Genomic DNA, 19,619 nt, shown 5'->3' with positions numbered 1-19,619 from the left:
TAGTCGAGGGTAATTTTGATATGCATAGTTGATTCGGCGAGGGAGAGATAAGCTAATGCGAGAGCTTTACGTTTACGTCTTTCAGAAGGATACGGGGATTTTTTTTAACTTTAACTGGGTGATTATAATGCCAAAGTTACCCATGCTTAGGGCTTGGAGAGAGGGGGACTTAAGTTTATTGTAGAACTTCGTGTTTCGTACAGATACTTAACACCGTGACGGTCTCAGAATTTTGGGATGTAGTTTTTTTTTTTTTCGAAACAAATTCCATTAAAAACCTTCAAGTGACCTTAGCGAGGAAAGTTTAGCCACTGGAACATATTGCATTGTGCCCGTGTTTTGTGGTTGGCCTCTTGGATTTCTGGACATTCAGGTGTAAGTTTTCTGTGTCCAACTCACTTGCTCCTGGTCATATGATAAACGGGAGAACGTTGTCGGGAAGTGAAGGGTATTATGTATTGGCATGTCTCGCTTGATTGAATAACAGACCTGTGCTCGTAACGTTCCATTTCCCTTCACTTCATGGTAAATGTGAGAGAATTGCCAGGAAGTGAAAGGTATTACGTATCGATATGTCTCGCTTGCCAGAACAAGGAATCACGATATTCACGCTATTTTTTTCTTTAGGTTTCAACACGAGCACAAGGCAACTATTTTGAAAATTCCACTTTCCATCGCTTACATTGATTGCTCTGATGAGTGCCGGGAGAACTTTGTCAGATCGTAAAAAGTATTATGTGTTATGTCTCGCTTTCATTGCGCTTGTGGGAAAGGCGATCAGGGTGTCAGAATAATAAAAAAAGCTGTGTATCGAGTCGTGTGTCGGTGTCGCTTTCAATGGTGTTACGGGAAAGGCGATCAGGGTTGAGAATGAGAAAAAAGTGTTGTGTATCGTGTAATGTATTGGTGTCGCTTTCAGTGTTCCTGCTCTTATGGGAAAATGGATTACGTTATCAATGTAAAAAAGTTCTATATTAGTATCGCTTTCATTTTTTTATAGTTGTTAATCATAGTTTCATAAAATTTACTCCTCAAAATTTAGTTTTCACTAAGCACTACAATTTTTCACTTTTCATGCAACGTTGCTATTCGTAGTTTACATGTATAGATTCAAGTTCAATTTCAAGTTTTCATTCATCCAGTTTTCATTCAATCCGTCGTTTCCAGTTCAGGTTTCCACAACGAAAACACCACTTACCAACACAAAGCAAACGTGTAGAAATGCAGACGAACTCACCAACCAACCTCGCCTTCAGTTCTTTGACAGAGGATATCGCGGCGGGTGGAGACAGGGACAGCATAGCATTGTCTAGGCACGGCGTCCTCTCCTCTGCGTGTGTAAAGCAACCTGCACAAATTGGCAACACATCGAGCACACAGAAACACCAAAACACACGTGATGCTTGCTCGTAGGACAGGGTGGCGTGCGTGTGTCTGGCTGAGTTAGTGGCGGAGTACAGTGCGTGGAGAGAAGGGAATATAGGATGAGAGTGCGAGATGGGAACAGAAGCCAAGAAAAGTGGTGTGAAAAAGAGGGAAGCGAGCGTGAGGAGCGGCATGCGAGGAGTTGAAGGAGGGGACGGAAGATGGGAGTGTGCAATGAGACCAGACACGAAGAAAAGTTGGGGCTGGGGGAAGGAGAATAGCGTGCGGAGAAGCTTGTGGGAATAGAAAAACATGGGTCTGGGGTGTGAAAGGCGAGAAGATGCATAAAAAAATTGATAGAAATGGTTGCCAGAAAGGAGGAACATGAGAATTGGGCATAAAAGGCTAATACATGCATAAAGAATATAAAAAAAATTGCTTGTGAGGAAGGGTTGCAGAAGGCGAATAAATTGAACAAAATATGGAGAAAAAAATAGTGACATAGGAAGAACATGAGAACTGGGTACAAAGGCGTAGACATGCGTAAACAAAAAGGAAAGGAAAGGCTTGCGATAAAGGAAAAAAAATGAATAAACGCTAGTGAGGAAGGAAGAACTTAGGATTGGGGTGTGAAAGTCAAATTAATGTATATAAAGGAAAGAATAAGCTTATAAGAAAGGAAAAAGATGGGATTGAGGTTTATAAGGTGAAAAAAAATAGTTAAAAAGAGAAAAAGAGGGAGCGGTGAAGAAAGGCTTGGATCGAAATACAGCATGGAACTGGGGATATAAAACGTGAATACATGTTTACGAAAGGAAAAATAAAGATGAGAAAAAGAAGAAAGGATTGCCAGAATAGAAATGAGACGCGGAGTGAAAGGAGCGAATATATGCAAAAAAAAGAAAAGACGAAGTAAGGAGAAAAAGCTGGCAAGAAAGAAAGATAAGGACGAGATGGGAAGTGAAATAGGTAGGGAAATAAAAAAAATAAAAAAGTTCAGAATAGTACATAAAAAAAGTACCATGAGATAAAAGACATACGGAAACAGTTTTGAGCTTCATCGAACTTGCTCTAAAATGGGAAAAAAAACGTGAGAGCCCAAGAACGTGCGAGGCTTTTGAGGTGTCGATTAGGTAGTTGAGGTGAGGCGAGGTAGCCGTTCACACGTCGTCCTTCTCCTTCACACCTCCCCTTCCTTCCACTCCTCGCCTGTTCAGTCCATTCAGAGCCCGTGATGGATGACTCCCACTCACAACATTCACCCGTGTGTCTTATCACCTGTACTGTATACCTTCCCTACCTCCACCTTTTGTTCCTTATTTTTTTACAGCAAAGGAGTCAGTTCAAGGGCGTAAAAAAAAAAAAGGAAACAATAATGAAAAAAAAGCCCGCTAATCACTGCTCCAAAAAAGAGTTAGAGGAGTGGCCGAAGGATAGGTAAATTTCGGGAGGAGAGGTGGTCCTTTTCCTTTCTTTCCCTCTCCATCCATATCAATTATTCACCTTTCACGCCTTCACAACCTAACCTTTCTTTTTTGTTTTTTGTATTCCTTCCTTTTTTATTCCATTTCTTTTCCATCGTTATCAAATCTATTCACTTTCCTTACCTTCACAACCTTACTTTTCTATTTTCTTTCAATTCTGTATATTCCTTCATTCCTCACTGTACACCTCCCCCCCTTCCTACTTTCCTTTCTTCCTTCCTTCCTTCCTTCCTTCCTTCTCACCTTCATAACCTGACTTCCATTTTTCCTTGATGTTTCTCCATCCTTATCCTCTTTTTATTCCCTCTTATTTTTTTTTACATCCTTATCCTTTCTTTGTATTCCTTCCGTTTTATTTTGTGTTCTTATATTCCTCCGTTTGTTCCTTCTTTTTTCTTCAGTGATTTCTTATTTTTTTCCATTTCTAGTTTTCTTCTTTTTCATTCACCTATTTTGTTCGTTTTTGATCAATGTCTCTCTTTGCTTTCGCTTACTAATCCTCCTCCTCCTCCTCCTCGTACTTCTTGTCCTTCTCTTCCTCGTCCTCGTCCTCGTCGGCCTCAATGAACCTCCAGCACTTAATGAAAAAAAAAAAAAAACACTCATCTTCTTTTACTCATGTCTCTCCAATACTCTTCTACACATTTGCTCTTCCTGGAATTAATATTTTCTGCTTATGGGTCCAATATTTTCTCGTTTTCTTTGTCCGCCATGCTTTCATTTTCCCTCCCCGTGTGTGTGTGTGTGTGTGTGTGTGTGTGTGTGTGTGTGTGTGTGTGTGTGTGTGTGTGTGTGTGTGTAAGAGAGTCAATAACATCAGTAGCGCCGCCTTTTTATTGTTCCGGTGAGCGTTCAAATCCACTAAAGCCTTGCCATTGCCCGAGTCATCGTCTCTCTCTCTCTCTCTCTCTCTCTCTCTCTCTCTCTCTCTCTCTCTCTCTCTCTCTCTCTCTCTCTCTCTCTCTCTCTCTCTCTCTCTCTCTCTCTCTCTTGTTCTATTCTTTTTTCTTTCTCCAACTAATTTTTTTTCTCTTATTCCTTATTGGTAGTAACTTTATTCCTGCCCAGTTTTTCTCTTTTCTTGTACTTTTCCCTAAACGCGATTTTCCTTCGAGCTTATTTTTTATTTCATTTTCCCTGCTTATTTTATATTTTATCTTCCTTTTCCTTTTCTCCTTTTTTTCTATCACTGCTTATTTTTTTCTCTTTCATTTACTTCATCTTTTTCTTTTCTTTTATCCCTGCTTATTTTTTCTCTTCTGCTCTTTTTCCTTAATGATTTTCCATCGAGCTATATTGTCCTGCACCTTTTTTTTCCGTTTTTTCCTCCCTCACCCACTTTCATCCGCTTCCTCCCCTTTTCACCCACCTACTCCCCTCCCTCGCCCACTTATACTAACCAACTCCCCTCCCCTCCCTCACCCACCACCCCCTCATTCACCCATCTAGTCTTTCCCATCACCCACTTACCTATTCCTCTTCCTCACCCACCTTTATCTCATTTTCACCCCCTTGTAATCACCCACGTACACCCACTTTCTCCCCTCCTTTACCCACCTTCTCTATGACTTCACCCATCTCTTTCTTCCAGTCACCCACTTATATCTATTTACTCCCCTCTTTCTCTCCCCTCCTCCTTTTCCTCTTGTTCCACCACCCATTCCCGTCTATCTACCCTCCCTCCGTAGCTCACCTTAAGGTTCACGCCGCCCCTGGGAGAGTTGTAGTCGATGAGGCTCGTGTCGTGGTACCAGTAGACGAGGGTGGAGGGCGCGCGGGCCGAGGTGACCAGGCAGGTGAGGGCCAGCGAAGAGCCAGCCTCGATGTACCTCTCGCGGGGACCCAAGATCTCGACACGTAGCTTGCCTGTGTGTGAGGGAATGGGAGGGGTGATAATGGGTTGAAGGAGTAGAGTAGCGTGGAATAGAGACAAGGGAAGGGAGGAGTTGAGAGGAGAGGGAAGGAGAGTAGAGCTGAAAACAGAGCAAGTGAAGGGAGAGTAGGAAGGAATGAGTTGAATAAGAATAAATTTTAGTGAAGTAGCGTGTAATGGAAGGAATGTAAGATAAAAGAGAGTCCAGAGAATACGAGAGAAAGGAAGGGGCAAGGAAAGGGGAGAGATGAAAAAGAGCATAAAAATAAGAAATGAGAAGTGACGATGTTGTAGGGGGAAAGAGAATAGAATCGAACAAGAATCAAAGAGGAGGAGGAGGAGGAGGAGGAGGAAGAAGAGTAATTGTAGTAGTAGTAGTAGTGATGAAAAATGCATGAGATAAAAGAAAGGCAGAAACATGAGTCAGTAGGCAGGAAGGTGTAAATATTGCATATAGAGTCCGGAAAGAGGAAGAAGAGAATAGCAATAAGGGGAAATGAAGGATAATGCGGAGGGAGAAACAATAATAGGAGGATGGATTAAAGGTAGTGGTAACAATAGGAGGAGGAGGAGGAGGAGGAGGACGACAACGACGAGGAGGAGGAGGAGGAGACAGAGGAGAGAGGCAAAGCAGTAGGAGGAAGAATGAGAAGGGTAAAGTGCACCAAATAAATGAAAGAAATACATTGTAAATCATTGTTAACAAAGCCCGTGCATTATGCTTCTGACGTGTTGTTTGTCACACACACACACACACACACACACACACACACACATATACCTGCTTACACATACACATATATAACATTAACTTTAATCTCGCCCCCCGCCAAGGAACGGAATATTACAAACTTACTAAATGCAAATGAAATGGAAATTGGATATTTATTCCGAAGGTGACTCCAGGCGCCTTAGAATTTAAAGGAGGATTGAGAAAATAAGGTATTGAATAATTTATCGTCAATTGCTTTGCTCTCTATATATGGGATTAGAGGGTTTAGGTAATACTCTAAATTGCAGTACAGATATAACGATAGGGAGAGGGGAGTTAAAGTTGTGAGTCGAATAGGTTCAGAGTCAGCAAGTTCAGCAACGGTATAGAGTTTGGACGATATTAATTAAGGAAGTTAGAAAGCAATTTACGAGTGTCAGCGTCTGCAGAAAGTAATAGTATTCGTAGGTTGGAATTTGTGAGGGTAAGGAGAGTATATAATAAACTCGAATATCCTATAGTAGTTTATAATGTAAGGGAGCAGTAGGGAATAGGAGCGAAAGGGAAGGCAAGGTATATAGAAAGTTAATAAATGTATATAACTCAAATCTCACTAATGTTATATCCAATACTGCTTCTTCTTCCACTACTGTATTATTTTTCCATTGCTACTACTACCACCTCTACCATGACGTCCGACACCACTTCCACTACTACTACAACCACTACCATCACTACAGATACTACTACAAATAATGATAATAACAACAATAAGCAAGAGAGGTAATACCATGGAGAGTGGACGAACTTGCACTCTAAAAGACCCCTCGTACTTCACCGCGGAGAAAGGGAGGCGAGGGGAAGGGTAGCGAGACAGGCAGCAATGAGCGTCAATACGAGAGCCTTAGTGTCGGGGGACAGCTATAGCGCGCGGGCGAGGCCTTGTGGCAGCATTACAAGAGCGGGAATTAGGTTGGTGGGCTTTGATTTCTCTCTTTCACGGCTGATTGTAGGTTAGGGTCTCGCTCGCTCGATAGTCGCCTTGATGGGGTGTTTGTGTCCTAGCCTGCGACGTGCCATTGATCCAGAAGAACAAGTAGCAGTGGTAGTAGTAGTAGTAGTAGTAGTAGTAGTAGTAGTTGTTGTTGTTGTTGTTGTTGTTGTTGTTGTAAAAGGAAAAGGAGAGAGAGAGAGAGAGAGAGAGATAAAGTGCATGAAGTTTGAATTAATGAGAGAAGAATAATCAAGTTGTAGGAAGATCACGAGAGAGAGAGAGAGAGAGAGAGAGAGAGAGAGAGAGAGAGAGAGAGAGAGAGAGAGAGAGAGAGAGAGAGAGTTTACGTAAATATGGCCCGCTTCTCTCAACTTCTTCAGCGCTCACTCTGCCCCGACGCTTAAAAAGGATCATAAACGGAAGGTGAGAGGCGCTGCATAAAGTTGAGTCGCCAGGTAAACCCGCTCCAGTCTGCCTTGCCGCGCTTTGCCTCTCCTCTCCCTCCTTCCCTTGCCTAACTTTACCTTACCTTACCACATCTTCCCTTTCCTTTCCTTCCCTTGCCTAACGTTACCTTTCCTTACCTTGCCACTTTTTCCCTTGCCTTTCCTCCCTCGCCTAACGTTACCTTTCCTTACCCTACCACATTTTTCCTTGCCTAACGTTACCTTTCCTAACCTTTCCACTTTTTTCCTTGCCTAACGTTTCCTTTCCTTACCTTACCACTTCTTCCCTTGCCTAACGTTACCTTTCCTTACCTAACCACTTTTTCCCTTGCCTTTCCTTCCCTTGCCTAACGTTACCTTTCCTTACCTTATCACTTTTTCCCTGGCTTTCCCTCCCTTGCCCAACGTTACCTTTCCTTACCTTACCACTTTTTCCCTTGCCTTTCCTTCCCTTGCCCAACGTTATCTTTTCTAACCTCATTTTATCTTATCTCACTTTATCTTACCTGTCTCACACTTGAATTCACCTCGCCTTGCCTGCCCTTCCCTTTCTTTACCTTACCTTTCCACTCCTTCCCTTGCCTAAGTGTACCTTTCCTTGCCTAGCTCTACCTTTCCTTACCTCTTCGCTGCTTTCCTTGCCTAACTTAACCTTTTCTTACCTTACCTAAACTCATTTTTCATTATTTTTCCTTAACTTGCTCTATCTTACTTGTCTCACACCTGACCACCTTACCTCATCTTACGTTACCTTACTTTACCTTACTCTATACTACCTCTTCTTACCTTACCTTACCTTACAATACCTTACATTACGTTTTCTTACCTCACTTTATCTCATATTACTTACCTAACCTTACCTTACCCTACTTTTATCTTACTTTACCTTACCTTATCTTACCTATCTTAACCTCCTAACCTGACCTAAATTTACCTTACATTACCTTGCTACACCTAATTTTCCCCTGCCTTTCCTAGCTTACCTATCCTCACCTTTCCTTACTTCACCTTACCTAATCTACCTTAATATAACCTTGCTTTACTCTACCTAACTTTACCTAACTTTCTAACTCTCTCCTTCCCTTCCTTTCATTTCATACTTTCTCCCTCCATTTCCTTCCACGCTCAAAATCTCTCTCCCGTTTTCCTCTGCATTTTCAAGCGTGTATAATATGTTTCCTTGCCTTCTTTTCCCTCCTCCTTTACCTCGAGATCCCGCCTGATAATACCTTTTTGCATTTTTCCTTTACTGGTCTTTTTTTTATACGAAACCGAACGAAGAATAGAGAAGAGCAAGAACAAAAAATGACAGCGGAATTTACGAAGTTTGCCTCACTATAAAAAAAAAAAAAGACTGAAGAGAAAGAAGAACCGTTTTTTTCTGTCTTCGCTTTAATCTTTTACGGAACTGAACGAAAAAATGAAGAAAAAAGGGCTTACAAATTTCTCAGATGTCTGTTTATAGAGAGAAGAAAAAAGGGAAACGAATTATCTTTAGTTTACCACGAAGGAAAGAAAACTGAGAAAAAATGATCCAACATATTTTTCACGAAGGTTAATTATATAAAATCAGGAAAACGAAGAGAAAACTTAAACGTATTTCCTCCTTCCTTTAAACTTTCACACACGAAAGAAAACGGAGAAACAAAAGAAAACTACACCTAACTTTTTGAACGGAAAGAAATACAAAGAAGACAGCCTAAAAAAAGATTGCCCACCTACATAGAAACACCCTTCAGTATACCTCAAGGCATATTCGTCTTTTTCTTTTCACTCACATAAAAGAAAGAAATGAAAGAAAAAAAAATACTGTGAATCTCTTAACATCGAAATGAAAAAAACAAGACTTCCTAAGTAATTACTACGTACATACAACACACTATTATAAACCTCATAACACAGCATAACATCTTTTCACACACACACAAAAAAAAAGAGAAAAAAAAATCAACTGACCTGTTAATAAGAAGACGAGATAAAGAAAATAACCTAAGAAATTGCAACGTACAGACGACCCTTTTTAATAAACCAAAAAGACAGAGAAAAAAAAAAGATAAGAAATTACAGACACATTTTTTCACACACACAAAAAGGAGAAACGGCAGAAATCAACAGAAAGATTAAAAAAAAAAAAACTAGATACAAAATAGAGCCTAAGAATTGCAGCGTACACTCGACCCTTTTAAGAAACCAAAAATGAAAAATGAGAAAAATGAAAAGGGAGAATTTACATAGACATATTTTCACACACACAAAAGGAGAAACGGTATAAATCAACAGAAAGATAAAAAAAAAAAAAAACTAGATAAAGAACATAGCTTAAGAATTGCAGCGTATAGACAACCCTATTAATAAACCAAAAAAAAAAAAAAAAATAGAAAAAAAAATAGAAAAATGAGCAGATCAGAAATTACAGAGAATATATAAGAATATATAAGAAATTTCAACCTACAAACAACCCCTTTTAATAAACCTCACAGCTTAATCACCGTCGTTATGTTACCGGCAAACTATAATCGGGGTGAATAACAAGGCGCTTTAATTGCACATGATCGGCTTATCTTAAAGAAATTCCACTCCGCGCGCAATATTTCTCCAGTGTAATCTTGATAACTGGCGCTCATAAAGGCGGGTTTGATCCCATGAATTATAAATAGCGGCTCGCGTCTTGCCCGGCCCCGCACACCTTTGCCTCATCTCGCTCACCTCAACCTGATCTACCTCCACCTGTACCGAGCCACATGTTAATTAGGGATAGGTGGGGTCATGAGAGAGAGAGAGAGAGAGAGAGAGAGAGAGAGAGAGAGAGAGAGAGAGAGAGAGAGAGAGAGAGAGAGAGAGAGTAAAATATGCAGGAGATTGAAGATGAAAATGCAAGAAGAACCAAGCTGTAGTGAGAGAGAGAGAGAGAGAGAGAGAGAGAGAGAGAGAGAGAGAGAGAGAGAGAGAGAGAGAGAGAGAGAGAGAGAGAGAGAGAGAGAGAGAGAGAGAGACTAGAATGCAGGAGGTAATAGATGAGAAGGCTTAAAAGAATCGAGGAAGAAGGATTAAAAGACTCAAGTCGCTGCGAAAAAAGAACGTAACAAATGAGAGAGAGAGAGAGAGAGAGAGAGAGAGAGAGAGAGAGAGAGAGAGAGAGAGAGAGAGAGAGCGCAACAGTCCTACCCTTCCTCCCTCCCCCCTTTGACCTCCTTTTCCTCGAGAGACGCCGAAAATACAATATCGCAATGGAAAACGCGAATTACTCACGATCGAAAACCATTGTGTGGGATTCGAACCCACGTTAGACTAAATTATGGTGTCACACTTTCAGCCACCTTCACCACCACCACGACTGTTACTACTACTGCTACTACAACTACTACTACTACTACTACTACTACTACTACTACTACTACTACTTGTATCGCTTTTACTACTCTAACTCTTTCACCACCAAAATTACTGATAGCATAACCATCACCACCACCACCACCTTCACCACCACCATCACCAATATTACCACCACCAGCAAATATATCACTACCACCAGCATGACCTTTCCCAACCTCTGCCGCATATATCACCACCACCACCGCCACCACCGCCACCATTACCGCCACCACCACCATTACCGCCAACCAGGGAAAGTTTTTGTTGGTCTTTCATCAGTTTGTTTCATTGTTTATCTATCTGTCATTTCGGATTTATGCCTCGTGCCTCACCCTTTATCTATCGGGTTAGTTTTCATTACTTTTTTTGCGGAGAGTTGGATCGTTTGTCTGAGAGTCCGATTTTGTTTTTAGTTGTTTGTGAGTTCAGGTGTTTGTGTGTTTTTTGTTTGCTAGTGTTTGTTTGCTTATCCTGGCTCAGCGTCGAGATCTTTCATTTGTCCGTTTGTTTAATTCTTCTGTTTGTATTTTTTTTTAATTGAGGTTTTTTATATATACAAATTGTGCGGTAAAGTCTACGGTCATTACTTTCACGTTTCATTTACATGCGAATATTTTTTTTTAGTTTTCGTTTAATTGCTTAATCCTTCGGTTAATTGATTTATCTTTAAAATGAAGTTTTGCATATATAGAGTGGTATAGTCTACGGTAATTACTTGCACATTTCATTTACATCGCAGGAATATTTCATTGCTAAACTTTCGATTTTTAGAAGTTTTGATTTATTGTATTCACGTCTTATTTTCCAATTCCTTTCAGTTTTTGTCTTACCTCCTAAGTATTCCAGCTATTGTATTGTTATTTTTTCAGTTAATTTGTACGTTTATGGCCATCAGTTGTAGTTTTTGTTCCTAGGCAGCATGTCCTCTATTACAATTATATTTAGCTTTATTGCATATCTATTCAATCTTCCAGCCAATATCTTTTCACTCAGTTGATTAGATCATATGTATCTATCAGCTATACCATGTTTTATTTTCTAATGTAGGTTACGTTTTTATCAAAGATTCATCTTACATCTATCAGGTGTACGATAAATCCTGCAGGTATTAATTTCCCTCTCAGTTGCGTCACTTATGAATGTGATATTACAGGGACGAGATATATGCAAGTAGAACTGTAAAGGTATCAAATATGCAGTCATCGTTAAGTTATTCATTCGTCTCTGTTAAATTGTTGTGCCTCTCACTTATACATTGAAGTTATTTATTGTATTCCTTTCCACCGTTTTTATCTAATATCTGGGTCAATTTTCCTTTTATTTTACAATAAATGCGGCAGTTCCAGAAAATAATAAAGAAAATCCGTTAGTACACTGCTCCCTGAGAGCAAAAAAGTAGAATATTCAAATATAAAATTCACATTATCAATCATTCCCATTAATCAATATATCTTTACTCAGTCGTTTGCTACCCTGTCAGTTTCTTGCATGCTGGATGAGTCGTAATTGTTTTGTTTTTATTATCAACTCTAGTGTATTTAGTTTATATATGTGTCATCAGTTTAATTTATCTAGTTCATGCGTATTCAGAATTTTGCACTACTCCCCCCCCCTCCTCCTCCTCCTCCTCCTCCTCCTCCTCTTCTACCTCCTCCTCTTCTTCCTTTTATTTCTACTTGTACTCCTACTTCTACTACCACCACCACCACCACTACTACTACTACTACTACTACTACTACTACTACTACCACCACCACCTCTACTACTACTACTACTACTACTACTACTACTACTACTACTACTACTACTACTACTACTACTACATCTACTACTACTACTACTATTACTACTACTACCTCTACTACTACTACTACTACTATTACTAGTACTTCTACTTGTATCAAACTTTTACTACTCCTACTCTCTCCATCGTGTATCTCTTATGCTACATCTCTTTTTAATGACTTTGTATTTTATGCGTTGTTTAATTATTTTTATCTGGCAACGTTTCATCTCCCACAGGTCATTTGTTTATCCTCTCTCCATCAGGTATCCGTCATTTATCTTTTAATTATCTGTATTGGCCCTCATCTGTTTCTCCCTCACTCATATCCATGTTTTCATTATTTCTTTTGTCAGTGTTATTATCTTTCCTCCAAACTCATTTCGCTGTAGTTCTTTATCTTCCCGCTGCAATATTAATTTGGGGAGGACGGAAAGCAATTTTGTTCATGCAATAAAGATCGTAGAGGAGATAATTGTAAAATATGAAATCTTGTATTAACTCGAAAAATTCATGACTGGATTAAAAACTGACCTTGTTTCTGCAAAGTAAATACGACCTTTTACATTCTTCAGATTCTTCTAAACTACAGTAACAGTCATGAATTTGTGTCGAGAGAAGCATCATGACTGTAACGGAAAAAAGCACATCGACGAAAAAATCAAGGCATTTGTAGATATCGTCTTAAAAATCGGTACTCCGTGCATGTATAGAAAAAAAAACCATGTTATTCAAAAACCTAAACAAGCCTTTTATATAATACTAAGGCAAATAAAATTGTGTCAAATAAAACAACACCATGAACAGAAGACCTATATTATCTAAAGAAATATATAACTTATCAACGTGTACATACATAATAAAAAAAATACTGAAATGATGAACAAGCCTTATATCTACGCACACAGAAAAAAACAATTCAATAAAAAAACATCATCTAAGAAAAATTATGGCCAATCGACTTGTACAAACTTTAAAAAAAAATATCATTAATAAAAAAATAAAAAAAAACAACTATTATATACCTGAGTAAAACTGCACCAGCTCAATAGACAACAACAACAACAGCAACAACAAAACATCTGTAATCTAAAAAAAAAAAAAAAAAATGAGCTATCGACTTTCCTCCCCGACCTTCCGCCTCGTGCCCCTCCTCATAAATAAAAGCTAACTCGCATGTATTAGTTAATTTGATTTCCTCCTCGCGTGAACTCCGGCTCTTCATTGGATCATCCGCCCAGACGATCATGGCTCACTTTTATCATTGGCTTAAAAGGACCATCACGTTAGTCTTTCCTGTCATCTCCCTCGGTCATCAACGTATCTCACTCCCTCTCTGTCTGTCCGTCTGTCTGTTCGTCTTCCTGTGTTTCTTTGTATCTGTTGTTTTGTATCTATTTTATTAATGTGATTTTTGTCTGTGTGTACCTTTTCGTGTGTCAGTTTAGTTATTCTGTTTCTTTCTCCTTGTTTTCCGTATTTTTTGTGTGTTTCTGTATTCGTTCATTTTATCTTCTCTACTTTTGTGTTTCTATCTTATCTATTTTTTATATGTGTCTGTCTGCTCTATTAATATCTTTCTGTTTGTCTGTTCGTCTTCCTCTGTTTCTTTGTATCTGTGGTTTTGTATCTCTGCTTTATGTGTTTATTTTTAAAAGCCTGTCCATCACTTTTGTCTTTTCTATTCATTCTTTTTTGTCTGTGTCCTATCCTTTTCTTATCTGTTTCTGTTATTCTGTGTAATTCTACTATTTTGCTCCTTTTTGTTTGTTTATTTCCTCCATTTTCATGTTTTTATCTAGCTTTGTATCCGTTTTTCTGTGTGTCATCTTATTCCTTTTAGGGTTTCATTTTCTTCAGTCAGTTTAAACTCCTTATTCGTGTGTCCTTGTCCCTGTTTTTATGTTCCTCTTTTTATACGTTTTCTTTATCTGTGTCGTGTTTGTCTTTCTGATGCACCTCTTTCTTTCTCTGTTTCTTCTACTATGTTTTTATCTGTCTTTGTATTGTTCTTTGTATTCATATCTTTGTATGCTGCTCTGCCTCTTGGTCTATTTTCAGTTTATTTCGGTCAGTCATTCAATTTACCTTCTCTATTCTTTTCTGTGTGTCTGTTTTTGTATCATTGTATTTGTATCTATTTTCTAGTACGTGCATCTGTCTGTGTGTGTCTTCCTGTCTCTTTGTACCTTAGTTCTCCGTCGTATTAATCATTCAGTTAACCTTATAGGGACATTTTTTATAGTCTTTTAGAGCTGGATTGAACTCTCTCCCTTCCTCTTCCGGGCTTACGTAAGGGATCGATTATGGACTTGCTGGCTCAGGCGTAACAAATAGGTAAAGAAAAAGTTGAGATCCTATCGAGTGACACATACTGATGATCCTTTCTCAGGTGCAGCGTCACCGGCCAGCAGGGAGTGTGTATTGCAGGCTTGTATAAGTTTCGATGATAAACTCTGATCTGCCTCGAGATATGTCCCCGACGCCGCATTGCAGGTGGCGAATATTAACCTTCTGGCCGGGTGTATCCTGCGTTATTATTATTATTTGTGAGATTTATTGTTAGGGCGATCATTGTTGAGATTACGGTGATTACTAGAGATTAAATATGACGCGGCAGCTCCGGACTTTGCAGTAACTATTTTTTTCACCGCCGGAATGGGTCAGCGCAATCAATTAATCTGGTTTATAAATATATCCACAGAATATGCGACGGTTTACGCCATTCGCTCATAGCTTTACTCGGCAAACTAACCGAGCTGTTGTGTTCTGGGAATATTGAACAAATGATGTATGAATCCCTGAGTTTTGTGTACTACCATAATAGGTCAACATAACGTCAGGGCAATGTGTAGACGAACTATATGAACATAGGGGTACACTGTATTTTGTTTGGTGAAGACTGATTAAAGAGAAATGCATCCACATACGGCTACACTGCATGTTGTATGGTGAACACTGACAAAGAGGAAATATATGCACGTTTGGCTACACTGTATGTTGTATGGTGAACACTGACAAAGACGAAATATATGCACGTTTGGCTACACTGTATGTTGTATGGTGAACACTGACAAAGACGAAATATATGCACGTTTGGCTACACTGTATGTTGTATGGTGAACACTGACAAAGACGAAATATATGCACGTTTGGCTACACTGTATGTTGTATGGTGAACACTGACAAAGACGAAATATATGCACGTTTGGCTACACTGTATTTTGTATGATCAAAGCTGGTAATTTTAAACGTCTCGACGCCTCTGTTCACTTGTTTCAAAAGCCTCTCGTAGAAGTTACTGGGGTTTTCATGTGCTGTTTTGTGATACCAGTGATGGTTTTAAACACCTTGCACCTGCACCTTCAACTGGTAAACCACCCATGAGCACCCGGTCAAACTTCTCTGTGGCCTTGAGAAATAATCGTAATGGGAGCCCGATACGTTTACGAATATGGACCAAAGACCGACAAGACGAAATAGATCCACTTACGGCTACATTGTATTTCTTATTGTGCACATTGACAAAATAACAAAAACACCGTCATTAGTAACTGTCACAACTTTCCATTTCCTGGTTATTAGTGTTATTTCTAGACTTTATATATGTCATTATTTAAATGTATAAACAAATGTCGATTACTAACAAAGAAACAAGAACTTTTTTAGTAACTGCCAAAACTCTTTTCCTCGGCCACTAATATTATCGATAGGCTTCATAAACAAGTCATTATTTAGATATATACATAAGGGGCGCTTGAGGCCACACCCTTTGTGCCGCTGATGGTGAATATTGACGAGTAATTGACCTCAACGTCCCCAGTCACGCCTCTGCTGTTTTTTTCTTTTTCGTGTTGGCAATCAAGATGAAAAGGTTTGCTGAACTAATGATATTTCGAAGCACGCAAACATATTGTTCGAACTTTACTCCATTTTTTTCTTCTGATGGTGAATATTGACGAGTAATTGACCTCAACGTCCCCAGCCACGCCTGTGCTCTTATTTTTCTTTCGTGTTGTCAATCGGGGTGGAAAGGTTTACTGAACTAATGATGTTTCGAAGCACGTAAACATATCGATTGAACTCGACCATACTTTTTACTTTACAGGAGTGCATAGCCGGCTTTTTTTTATATTCATTTCGCCTTAGAGCTGCCTCCCATGATGAAAAGAAAAAAGGAAAGAAAGGAGCGATCACAACACACCTTCCTTATTTGTTTCGCCTCAGAGCTGTCTCCTGTGATGTAAATAAAAAAATAGGAAAGAAAAGAACGGTCACAACACACCTTCCTTATTTGTTTCGCCTCAGAGCTGTCTCCTGTGATGTAAATAAACAATAGGAAAGAAAAGAGCCGTCACAACACACCTTCCTTATTTGTTTCGCCCTAGAGCTGTCTCCTGTGATGTAAATAAAAAATAGGAAAGAAAAGAGCGGTCACAACACACCTTCCTCATTTGTTTCGCCCTAGAGCTGTCTCCTGTGATGTAAGAAATAAGAAACAATACAAGCGGCGCCTCAGAACACACTTCCACCACACTATTGAACATTCCCAGTCGTCAGTATTTTCACCACTCCGTTATTTGGTAACTGCGTTAATGTTTACTTCTGTTGACTACGAAAATATGAGCTTGTTAAACTAATCGAGTCTGTAGAAGTATATACAATTGATTCCGACCCCCTGTTTTGAAAATCTTTTGCTATATACGATTTTCAGGTCAGTGGGCTTTTTTGTTTCTTGTTTTTTTTTCCTTCAAGCTTCCTCCTGCACGTTAAATAAAAGAAGTCGCTTGCCACACCCTCCACTGTATCGACAAACCTACTGTACTTCCGGCGGTGACCATGTTCATAAAATAATCACAATTCCGTCCCTAGCCTAAGCTATTACTCTTTTCTCTGTTTACCACATATATAGGGAACCCTACTCAACGAATTCGGTCCATTAATGTATACACACAGCAGGCGCCTCGGGTCAGCTCACGCCCGTCACTCGTGTTTACGTCTGATGAACCTTGCTAGGGTGCTGTATATCGAAAGGTGAATATTGATCAGCTGACCTCACCGTCCCCTGCACCTGCCTTACCTTGATCTTGTTTACTACGATAATTATTACACGTACTAATATAATTCAGCCTGCAAATTTATATACACAAGAGTCGCCTCAGGTCATATCCTCATAGTTTCGTTTACCGCTGTTTTGATAACCAACCTTTTCTTTGTATTTTGACGGGTTAGAATTATTAACTAACCGCACCGTCTCCACTAACTGCCATAACCTTCCTTTGTTTATTACCAGAATGAATAAATATGCAAAAGGAATTCAATATGTGAGTAATATAAACACACAATGGCCTTATATCACCGGTCACAATGATGAATATTTAGTTAAATCACCGTCTCCAATAACTGCCATGACCTTCTCTCGTTTATCACCGGAATGAATAAATATGCAAAAGGAGTTCAATGTGTGTGCAATATAAACACAAAACGGCCTTATATCACAGGTCACAATGATGAATACTTAGCTAATGTACCGTTCCCACCAACTTCCATAACTTTCTTTTGTTTAGTGGCAGAAAGAATAAACTTGCAAAAGAAATTCAATCTATGAGTAATATAAACACAAAACGGACCTTATATCACACCCTTCTCCATGATGAATATTGGTAACTTTTTTGCATGATGAACTGACCGCCGTTGCCCGCCACTGCCGTAACTTTCTTTGCTTTACTGCCGGAATGGATGGACGGTACATTAAATCAGTCCGTAAACATATAGACAAAACGTGCCCTTCATTACTCTGATAAACATCGCCAATACTTCGTGCGTCGGGTGATGAAGGCTGATCAAGTACCTTCACCGTCTTGATCAGCTGTCGTAACTTTCCCTCTGTTAATACAAGACTCAATAAACTATCGCCCATATTCTCAGAAATTTCGCGGCTTACACACCCACGTTTTGGACGGCATTGGTAGAGGTTGTGGTTATTTCCCTGGATAATCTTATGAGCCTGTTGATAATTTGGGAAGGCTCTACACCATGAACGCGAAAACACACCCACAATAACACGACTAATCTTCTTTCTGGCCTTTGGAAATATTGTTCGTGAGAGCCGCACATCAATGCAAACAACGCCTCGTTAATCTCAACCTTCACTACGTATACTGATAAACCTTTTTTGTATTTCGAATGGTGAACGATGATAAATAAGCCTCACCGTCTCCAGTCACTGCCATAACTTGCCTTTACTACCAGAATGGACACGGACTAACCTGATCAAGTCTGTGAATAATATGTGTACAGAACGCTCCTTGTATCACACCCTTCACCATGTTGATGAACTTAACCAACTATTGTGTCTGGCATGTTAACAAGAAAAAAAATGCACCCTTTTCGAGGAATTGATTAGGGCTGTAAATAATATGATCACAACACGCACCGTAGATCTCTCGACTATAATACTGATCCTTGCCAACTTATGCCTCGCGTGTTGACAGCAAAAAGAAATTCATCCGTTTCTGGCAACTGATCAAAGCCGTAAATAATATGAACACAACACCCGCCGTGGATCTCTGACTATATTAATGATGTTTGCTGCCTCGCGTGTTGATTGGAAAAGGAAATACATACGTTTCTAGCAACTGACTGAAGCTGTAAATATTATATGTATACAACAAGCGACACATATCCCACCCCTGTCTGTACTAATGACGTTTGCCAACTTTCGCCTCGCGTGTTGACAAGAAAAAGAAATACATCCATTACTAGGACCTGATTGAAGCTGTTAATAATATACGTACAACAAGCGCCAAATATCCCACCTTAGTCTTTATTAATGATATTTGCCAACTTTTGCCTCACGTGTTGACAAGAAAGAAATACACTCGTTTTTAGCCTCCAGACACCTCACCACCCGAAATTGACCTCTTTTGGCCACTCTTTACTTTTTTTTTTTATATAGGAGAAGCGATTAGCGGGCTTTTTCTCTACACTTTCATTCCGTTGCCCTTGAGCTGCTTCCTTTGCAGTATAGAAAAAAAAAAAACCCTCATAATTCTTCTTTGCTTCCCTGTTCAGTGCTAGATCAAACACATTTGGTAAATTAAATCAGTTTATAAATATACACATAAATATTTACAGCAGCGAACGGATTTAACTCGGACAAGCGTGTTAAATAAATTATTCAAGCGTTAATTCTGAGCGACAGCAATGATTACCTCAGCGTCCCTTGGCTATGAATGGACTGAACGACAATCCCGCGTTTATACCAATGTTAGTCACGGTGCTGCTGAGTTATGGCTTCAGTGTGATGTTGTGTCTCTCCGTATTTACACGCGCTTCCGCCCCTCACATCAACTATTCCTAAACATAGAAAAGAAGATCAGTCGGGTTCAAATGAGTGTTCCTTTTAGGTTCAAGGTACAAAAAAGGGTCAAACTACCACCAGGGCCGTAAAACTACCTCTGAAAATGCTTAAAACTCCTACGAAAACCTTATCAAATATGTGTTCTTGATCACTGAAATGTTTAAGAATGTGACGCTTAAGATACATTTTCAAACATGTCATTGCTTACACATCCACATTGGTTAAGG

General features: G+C 39.5%; 1 protein-coding gene across 1 annotated transcript in view; it reads right to left on the bottom strand.

The window, feature by feature from the left end:
- Positions 1 to 19,619, bottom strand: part of LOC127000943 (zwei Ig domain protein zig-8-like) — a 93,806-nt gene that overhangs the window by 11,443 nt on the left and 62,744 nt on the right. Inside the window, exon 6 of the mRNA XM_050865119.1 lies at positions 4,543 to 4,715. Within this exon, the coding sequence (XP_050721076.1) occupies positions 4,543 to 4,715 (173 nt within the window). The remainder of the gene's footprint in view (positions 1 to 4,542; positions 4,716 to 19,619) is intronic.

This window comes from Eriocheir sinensis, chromosome 19, assembly GCF_024679095.1.
Source record: "Eriocheir sinensis breed Jianghai 21 chromosome 19, ASM2467909v1, whole genome shotgun sequence".
NCBI lineage: Eukaryota > Metazoa > Arthropoda > Malacostraca > Decapoda > Varunidae > Eriocheir > Eriocheir sinensis.
This window is presented reverse-complemented; position numbering and strand designations above follow the sequence as displayed.